At 37.7% G+C, this 10,142-nt stretch overlaps 1 protein-coding gene across 1 annotated transcript; it reads left to right on the forward strand.

Annotated features, from left to right (window-relative positions):
* The first annotated feature begins 2,104 nt into the window (after window positions 1-2,104).
* Window positions 2,105-9,855, forward strand: LOC139948891 (cyclin-dependent kinase 5 activator 1-like). The gene has a single exon (XM_071947249.1). The coding sequence runs from the start codon at window positions 2,373-2,375 to the stop codon at window positions 3,417-3,419; it is 1,047 nt and encodes a 348-aa protein (XP_071803350.1). The 5' UTR covers window positions 2,105-2,372; the 3' UTR covers window positions 3,420-9,855.
* The last annotated feature ends 287 nt before the right edge of the window (window positions 9,856-10,142 follow it).

Below are 10,142 nucleotides of genomic sequence, written 5' to 3' on the forward strand. Positions count from 1 at the left end.
AGCGGTTTTAAGAACACATGACACTAGTGTTTCTAATCAGAAGAGTGTGGGTTCGAGTCCCGGTCATGACACTTGTGTCCTTGAACAAGATACTTAACCATAATTGCGTTGTTCTTCGGATGGGACATTAAGCCGTAGGTCCCGTGTACTAGAATTGGTAGTGCACGTTAATGAACCCAGAACACTTACAGTGGAAGAGTACTGAAGGGCTGGGGGGGGGGGGGCGGTAACCCCGATGTAACTGGTTCACACAAGCGCTATTATCGGACGTTTCCTCAGGCTCGTGCGCTACATTGATTAGGTTTACTTATGAGGAGGCATGTCCTTCGCTTCATTACCAGATATGTATAATAATATCATATGATATACTCTGGTGGCGTGATTGATATTTTTCAATGACAGGTAAACGGATCACATACACCTGTGGTAAGTGATGTCAGACATTGTGAATGCCATGCGTCAAGAACCAGGTGTAAAACCTGACCTGGGGTCAAGTTTTGTTTTAAGCATTCTTTGAACCCTTCCCTTTGGGGTTACCACATTCCTATGTTCCCTAATAAGATATCAGCATAAAGTCTTCGTCGTCCATGTATTTCTGAAAATAACTAGACCGTTATGACACTATCACATTGTAGGATATTGTTTCAAATTGAACACTTAAAGCCATTGGACACTTTCGGTAAACAGTATTGTCCAAGGCCCAAACCTCGTGTATCACAATTTCTATATAAAATAACAAAGCTGTGACAATTTTGGCTCAATCGGTCATCGGAGTCGATAGAAAATAACAGGAAAACCCAACCTTGTTTCCGCACGTTTCCTCGTGTCATGACATGTGTTCAAAACAAATTCGTAATTCTCGCTATCGAGAATTGATATTGTTTTACTGTTTTCTCAAAAAGTAAAGCATTTCATGGAACAATATTTCAAAAGAAGTCTTACCAGTACCTTCTGTAAACCCTGTAAGTTATTTGTAAATCTGTGAACTTTTGGTTTGCCTGTACCGAAAGTGTTTAATGGCTTTAAAGGGATTGTGTCGCCCGATCCCTATCATGATCTTTGGAGAACTGGGTAAGAGTTCGTTCATAAAGCCCATGCTCGGGCTTTCTATGGCCATGACGACATGCACTTTAATAAGTTGACGGAGACTGTGTCAATTACACTCGCCTCGCCCCACAAGCTTCGTAACATTTCTCATTTGCTAACTTTCTGTATTGCAGTATTGGCCTCATTCCTCGATCCCATCCTCCTTTTTGTACCAAGTTACGGGTAGAAAGATTGCTAGGCAACACATCTCGATGCACCATCCATGTATTATTATTAACTTGGTGTGGTTATTATTGTTAGGTTGTCATCTATACTTTCCTATTATGTGACTTTTTGTATTCTTATTTGTACTTTCGTATATTTACATGTTCTTATAATTTGCATACTGCTCATCTAGGCCTACTGTTCAATTGTTAGCAAAAATCGAGACAGGCTAATTCACTTAAGATTGATCCATCTTCTTCCTCGGTTCACTTGAACGGTGTATGCCAATTCCTATACAAATATTGTACTGTTTTACTTGAAGGGATGCAAGCAACTGATACCTAACCTTAAAAGACCGAACTCATTATTAAATGCTGCTGATATTTTTTTCTCAAGATAAGGAAATGTTTACACCATAAAACCAGAACAGGACATTTTGTCTGACGATTTGAAAAGAGATTTTGTTTTTGGTGCCCGTTGTGAAAGCTTTATCTGACAGGTGATTGATTCCATATCTACACAAATCTAGTGTTTTCCTTAAAGATGACATAATGTCAATCTCTTAAAGAAGGTATTTATCATTAGAAACATTCACCCTCCGGCCCTACATACTAATTGGCAATTTGTCTTGCCTAATTACACATCGTGTACACAACCTTCCTGGATGATTCAATCATACAACAGTCGTCGGTTTAATCAGGGTGCAGCGGAAGAAGCTGCCGACCGGCCTCAGACTGTCCCCTGCATGCTCCATACGCATCGAACGTGTATTAAAAATGTTGATGAGGCGGTGACGTGTGGTTTCCTCACGGGGAGTGCTAGGCTGCCTATAAGCACAGACGACGGGCTCGGTGTTCGACATTACTTCATCCTGCTCATGTACACTGTGAATGGGAAACTCGTCTCTCCTCCATTCCTCAATCGATCTACACTGCGATGTTAAACCAAACCAGCCGTTGAAAAAACATCCAGTTCTAGTTAAACCAGAGCAAGAAGTCGACAGCAGAGTTATCTAGTATCACTGTTGGTAGATATATACCACAACAATAGGTCTTCTAAGCAGAAAGCAGTTCTGCTTTTTCAAGAGCCGAACTGCGTGTAAGGAGGATAAACCAGTCGCTATGGGGACTGTACTATCCATCTCACCCAGGCCGCATAAGGATAACGGTAATTATGGCGACGCCGCATCGCTCAGTGTTAGCAATCTCAATATGCTCTACAACAGCAAGAATTCGTCCAACAACAACGCCAAGGAAAACCTCCTCTCTGACACCAGGCCGATGCGAAAACATTCGGCCATGTTTATCAGTGCGCTGGGCTGGAAGATGTTCAATGTCTCCAGCAAGAAGAGAACCGCTAACCAGGGTGTCTCCACAACGTCATTCACGAATAACCAGTTTTACACTGGTTCGGACAAAACCAACAACAACCATGTTCTGAAACCAAAGAATCATCAACTCGCCAACAACAATACCAACCAAACTCTACAGCGCCAGCGGTCGGAGGTTAACGGCACAGTTGGTAATGATGTGGATTCCAGCATCAAGAAATCTTTCTCATGTTTCAACCTGAATTCCCACTGTCAATCCAACTCCAATAGCCAACATCAGAATCAGAACGTCAAGAACAATAACACCACCTTCTGCGGTATCAGAAAGTCCTCCAGCGGGCAACTGAAAACACCCACTGTACCCCCTAAGAAGGTGGTCCAATCCTCCACAAGTGAACTCCTGAAATGCTTGGGGAATTTCCTGAGCAGGCGTTGCCCGCATCTTCGCAGCTTCGACGCTAACGATGCCATCGTCTGGTTACGAGCCGTCGACCGGTCTTTACTCGTCCAAGGGTGGCAAGACATCAACTTCCTAAACCCGGCAAATGTTGTCTTCGTCTTCATGCTGGTCCGAGACCTCGTATCGGTCCAAGACGTACAGAGTGAATTAGAACTCCAGGCTACAGTACTAACATGCCTGTATCTGTCCTACAGCTACATGGGCAATGAGATCAGCTACCCGCTCAAACCGTTTCTGGTTGAGGAAGACAAAGACAACTTCTGGACCAGATGTCTAAGAATCATAAACAATTGCAGCTCCAAGATGTTGAGGATAAACAGAGACTCAAACTACTTCACTGATGTCTTGGGTGAACTTAAATCCTATGGCAAAAGCTAAAGGTACATGTGTGTTTAGGTTCATTAATGTATTCATGTATATGTAAAATGTTGTAACTATTGTCACAAGGCGAGACACAAAAATTGCGATTTTCACCCAAATTAACGACCAAGGACTGTAGTTTGGTTGATCTTACCTTTTCCGTACTATAACTTAAAACAGTACTGCTAAAATCCCATCGATAATTTATTCAAATTCCAAAAGACTTTGAATAAATTATCTCTATCGCTTATGTATGTTAAAGGCTGTAACAAATATCAATATTGTCAAATAATAAGCCCTTATGTTTAATTGGCGTGACCTTACAACTTGTGCACGAAATCTGATCAATCTTTGTTTTTACCGAAATTGTAACCCACGCTGTTACTCAGCGGTTTTTATTTCAATGGAGTTCTTGTCTGATACCAGAGTTCGCCACCACAACACGACAACACTATAGCCTACCTTATCACACTATGACTGAGGGTACGTGCATTCTATTTATGGATTGTATACCTCAGCCGATGTGTCAAATAGCTGTACGCGAAAAATTGCTAGCAATGTCAACTCACATTGCTGCAACGGTATATTTTCATCTGTTATCACTTATCAGATATTATTTTCATGCAAAGTTTGATCGAAGCAAGATACTGTCACAATAACAAAAGATGGCTTATTATTTGTCATATTATATTTTTCCCAGTGTGATAAGACGATATTGCAAAACAATTTTTTACTTTTTGCCCGAGAGGGAGTATTTTGTTGTGGTTTCGGTCGCAGTGGTTCTCACGCTTTAGCCACGAAACTGGTAGATTTATGTTTGACATGCAGCAGAAATTCTGCTGAGATCAAGTTTCTTTTTTAGGAAATCGCTCCCCTGGAAAAAAAATTGCAGAAAAAAAGTAATTTATTACAGTATTGGCTTCATTGGAGTGGAGGGGTAATACCAGATTTTGCTGCTTTTCCACTTGAAATATCGTCTTAATTACACTTTATTGCTGTCCAACTTTGTTATCATTTAAATTAATTCATGACTGTTGTTAAAATTTCATTCCAAAAATGTATCATGTATTAAAGAATATTCGGCAATGTATGGAAAGAGTTTATGAAGAAATGCGGTTTATTCTCGGTGTAGGTGCACGCAGCTGTTTCTTCACCAATTTCCAATATGGCTGACTACTTAGAGTCTTTCCTTGCTTCTGATTGGTTCACGCGAGGCGCGCACTCGCTCTAGACATGACGAATTAATTATGAAGTGATTATGCTAAATAGGAAAATTCTCAACGCGCAAAAGAGGGACCTGTGTACAAAATGATACCGAAGGATAAATACTGCAGTCTAAAAAATTGTACAAATAATTTTGTGTGTGATATTTATTTTGATATATATATTTAAGAAAATAATTTTGTATTGTGAACGGGTGTAACATGCGTTTCTTAATTTATAACAGACAATTTTGGCGCGCAGGTTTCGCTATGAAAGATTTTATTTGTTTAATATTTAATGTATTTTTGAGCGACCGTACAACAAGCATCTATAATTTTTATACCCTCGCTGCAGTGTAAAGAGAGAACGTTGACAACATTAATCGTGTTTTTCTTTCCCGTGCGCATTTTAAATGAGGATGCCACCGCTAGTTTCACTTGTGATGCATTATTTGGCGCTCTTGGAGGGGCCACCATGGCAACGGCTTTTGACGGTAGATTATTAAGCGATGCCATGGACCCGATGCCTCACTGCTAAGTGAATTCCATCGCCATTGCTTGCATCGATTTGGACAGGTTGGCGCTCATTTTCTCTACACCAGACCAAGGGCTGCAATTACTTAGATAAATTAATATTGTTTTTTGTTTAAACCGAGAAGTTAAACCAGTACATGCAACAGCCGTCAGACATTACAAGGTAGAGATGATAAGACAACCGTTATCTGATCGATATTCCACATTCTGACTTTTAAAAAGTTGAATCTCTAATTATGATCTTGGTGTATGAATATAGGTGATAAAACATGACGACTGTTTAATCCCATTTTCATCGTCCGCATTATTCAGATGATTTGTTCAAAGTGAAAGTGTGATACAAAAGAATTCCTTTTGGAGAAAACCAACAAACGAAACTGTGTTAAATGTACTTTAATTGAACCGAATGGAACCGAAACAAGGAGGTTTTCTCTCCTGCTTAAAACCACAATCTTTTCAAAATAAACAATATATTAATGGTAGCCACATGTCATTATTGTCATGTAGCTTTCGGATTCAATATAGCCTGTTCAAAAGGATTCTGTACACTGATACGTAATTACATATTTGTCTGCAACTCGATGCTAAGAATAAATACATGTCAAAACAAGAAGCAATTAAATGAAACCTTAATTTTCCTACTTTCTCAGAAAATGTTGTTGTTGTAACGACTGAAGCGATTGACGATAGTTGTTCTATGGTATGAGAAATATCGTTTCTCTAAATGAAACTTTTCATCATGAAACTTCACCCATTAAAATTCTGCTGTATTACAATGATGTACGCGATCTGTAAAAAGCCACAAATATTTCCTCATGATTCTCACTAATATTTTTATAATATTCATATCCTGAACTCTATTTCTGAACTCAAGTTTCCGAAGATATCAACATAAGGATGTAGTTATTATTTCTCTGATTAAATCCTAAGACACCCGGAAATTATAGTTGCGAAGGGAATAATTTAAAGTAATGGTGTTCTAACTATTGACAGCCAAACGTGAACCGCGTAGTAAATTGAATCTTTTTCGCAGACTCTAGCATATGCCGCTAAGGTTGCGGCGCGAGAGGTGAGCAGTGCCGAGTTAATACCCGTGGTATGACGTCATTGCTCGGCTGAGGCAGCCAAGACGAAGATGGAGAGAGAGCTAATACAAACACTCATCTCTCTTTGGCATTTAAGAAAACATGAGATGGAAATTTATGAAATTGCAAGCCTGTTATGACAGACGGAGAAAGTGGATTTACTGGTTTATTACGCACATCTGCGATATCTGTTCATCCACTCGCATTACAAGATGTCTGTATAAGAAAAACGAAAATTTGTGCAGCACAAAAATAGCTCTATTCGCGAGATTTAAAGATGGCATATTGTCTAATCCCGTTTGAATTTGAATATTTCTAATAAGTGTCCAAAAACAGGGTAAACATATAAGAATAATGTGAGTGTGAGCAATTAACATCACAGGTTAAACGCTTACAATTCATGAAACAGGAACATCAGAGTACCAACATGCATATCTGTGCAGTACTTAATTATGTTTACCAACGAGACTCAAAGATGACATGTTGTTGTTTAATTTCTTTTGAATTTGAATTTTATAATTGTCACAAAACAGAGTAACCATAATCAGAAAGTGTGAGCAATGACAACGCAGTTTAAATGCTTACATAAAACAGTACACTGTAAAAACTCTGTTTAGAGTTTAAAGTAAACACAAATGGTGTGCCCAATTTTAAAACAAGTTTTAAGGATAAACATGCTGATCATTTTGACACCTGCTCATAATGGTTTGTGGCATTCACCACACACAAGAATCTAAACTTGTTTTAGGTTTCACATGTTAAAACAGTGGGTACAAAAGCTTATGCTTGAAGACATGTGTTGAAGTTCTAAACTGTCTTTACAGTGTAGCATCAGCTAACAATTCCTTAAGAATAATTCGTACGGCTTTAATTAAACAATTTCAGTTTAGGTTGACATCTTTGTCTTACGGTTTTATCTGATTACCCATAATGCACTGCGTGTTGACACAACGGATCAATCGATCATTATTTATGTACATACATTAATACTGCACTGTGTCAGATGACTCGCGCACTAAAACATAAAATAACGGCAAACAAAATAAGGCTCGCAAAATATTAGACACGTCTTCATGTTGTAACAGTGTACCAGCTGTGATGCTTTTTCCTGTGTAAAGTGTAGTGTCTAAAAAGAATTGTTACGTATTATGATCTTCAGCCAAATAATGTTGATTGTTCTCGTTGTTTAAGAAAGTATACAAATTTGATATAAATAATGTGTATATATTGTAGAATTAAATAACTCAATTATACTTTGTACTGTGTGATTGTAGATAATGTCCACCCACAGCAATACCATATTATAGCTGCTGGCAGACTAAATTGTGGTACACTTTCCCCAATGTGTAATTAATCCTTAAAGATATGTAAATAAACAAAATAGTGTCCCTATTATAAACTCTTTCGCAAATGGAACAAAAACTGTATGAATTGTCTTTTTGAAAACAAATATTTGGAAAATATATTGTGTTTGCCATGAGATCTAATGCAGTTCAGTCTACGTAGTTATCAGGGACAAATATATTTCAAAAGTCAGTATTTTACAGGAGGGCTTTCAAAATATTGTCTGACATCGTTATAAGAGAGATTGCCGATTAAGTGGAATATATTATAAGTTCGTTTATTCGAACACGAACATTGTAGTTTATACAGGGATGGCGGTATAACTCAAATCATAATGACATTATTCAATACTCTTTTTGGAAAATATTTCATTATGAGAATTTGAAAACGAGTATCAGTATTCGAATGAATGTAATCGACTCTACGTCAGGTGATGACTAAGGCGAGACAATTGATGCAATGAGAATCTATCAGTTCAAATAAACGAATAACAGTATTTGAATCAATGTAATCGACTCTACGTCTTGTGATGACTAAGGCAAGACAATGAAAGCAATGATGCATAATATGTCACCATCCCTCTTTCGACATCAGTCTCATGTATGTGTGCAAACCGCTCTCTCTAGAGTTGCTCGCTAACCAACCCCCGTCTCATCATTGCCTCATCCTAGCTTGTAACTAAGTCTCCCTCCATCCACACATACAGAGGGAGACTCGAACCAGGCTATGTCAATTACTTGGCCATATAGGCTTGTTGACAATACGGATGCTGTAAAACGACCTTCGGTGTCTTCCGTAGATGATTAGACGGAGTTGAAAGCTTGGTGGATGTATCGGTTAGAATAGAAATATGGGATAATATACAAATTGAAGATTTACATTAATTTTTTTAGATTGATTGGGTAGTGTTATTATCCATGAAATCCACGTCAATATGTTTGTCTCTGAATTCGTAATAAGGGACAGGGATGTTGATGGCAATACGTCAACAATGGAATGTGAATATTAAGATGTTGATGAAGAAATAAAACATGCCCATTAATATATAGGGAGTTCTTGCCATATGCCATTACGATAGCATACATTATTGTATCCAATTGCAATGTATGAACGTTCTTAGATTAAAGCATTTGATATGCCGTCCAATATGGTATGATTTGTTGCATTTGAAAGTGGTCATCTCAACGCCTTATAGAAAGATTTTGATTATGGCAAGGACCAATAAGGTGTTGAGTTTCACCATCTTATTCCAAAGCCATGCCATCAAGCATCATTTACTCTCCCATTAAGCTTTAATGTCTTCACCGCCAGATGATGCTCTATGAGACAACACATCCCTGGATACATTTACCACCTTAAGTCAGAATGTTTCAGTAAAAGCCTGCACTCGCTGTAAGCACGTGTCTCATTTACCAAGATTTGACATTTGAATGATTCGTTGACATTTCTGATTCACCAGATCGCGTGTGAAGACGATGAGATCTCGTGAGTCTACTATTTACTCTTTTTTTCTCTCCACACGACCTTTCAATCATTTTTTTTTTTTTTTTTTCGCGCCATTTTGCTCTCTGACTAACTGGAATGTATTGTCTGGCAATGGCGTGGTAAAGTTTAATGACTTAATCATCAGCAGCAAGTTTGGTTCATTGTCTACCCCGTAGGATAACATTTCATTGCAGCACTTTAAGTGGAGCCTGATTACATTACCACATCTTTTATGAAACTGTTTCCTTAATATTATTTCAACAAAGTTGTTGTCCCCCCCCCCCCCAAAAAAAAAAAACAAGCTTTAAAAATAGATATGCCAATTTCAACAGTATTAGAAGTTGTAAAGTATCTATCAATAGATAACGACCTTAATTGTTATGGTCAACAAATAAATAAATATTTAAACAAAAATACGAAGGCATTGTTTTAGATAATGTATTTATGTGTGTTAGACGACGCAGGTCACATGTGGGAAACTTGCATAAGTAATGCATTTTAAACTTTAATGTTATTTGGCTGAAAATCTGTTTAAATTCAAAAAAATATAAATTAAATCATATTTATGTGTACCAGAACACAGAAATGTCAATGTGTATATACAAAGATTCTACTGTTATTGTTTTAAGTATGTAAATTATTCGTGATGTGTTGTACATAATTTTTGCAAGACTGTAATTTAATTTAATGGAGGTTTTTAATTAAGTCACCCACCCACCATGTGGAGTGCCAGCCAAGATGGCGGTGCGATCAATGTTTTAGACTCGTTCGGTTATCATTAAAAAGTACCGTTAAGAAAAATTACTGAATTTGTCTGTGAGTTATTATTTATCTGCTTCGTAAATCTGTGGTTTTTTAAATGAAATTTGATGGATATCCGTGGAATGAATCGGCTATTAAATATGTCGAAAACATCACACGGTTTGCATATAGATACCAAACTTCAAGAGAAGTCTCACTTTGATATGTTCCTGGTGCAAATAGTTTTCCTACACAAATGTTGTTTAAGAATGGAATCATTCCAAACTTGGAAAGGGGGATATTGCAAACTGGTTTAAATACACTGTACACGTTTGGTAATCTTCAAAGAC

This window comes from Asterias amurensis, chromosome 16 (assembly GCF_032118995.1).
Source record: "Asterias amurensis chromosome 16, ASM3211899v1".
Classification (NCBI taxonomy): domain Eukaryota; kingdom Metazoa; phylum Echinodermata; class Asteroidea; order Forcipulatida; family Asteriidae; genus Asterias; species Asterias amurensis.

What these genes read in the sequence shown, in the direction of transcription:
- LOC139948891 (XM_071947249.1), top strand. Translation starts at nt 2,373, where the DNA reads ATGGGGACTGTACTATCCATCTCACCCAGGCCGCATAAGGATAACGGT.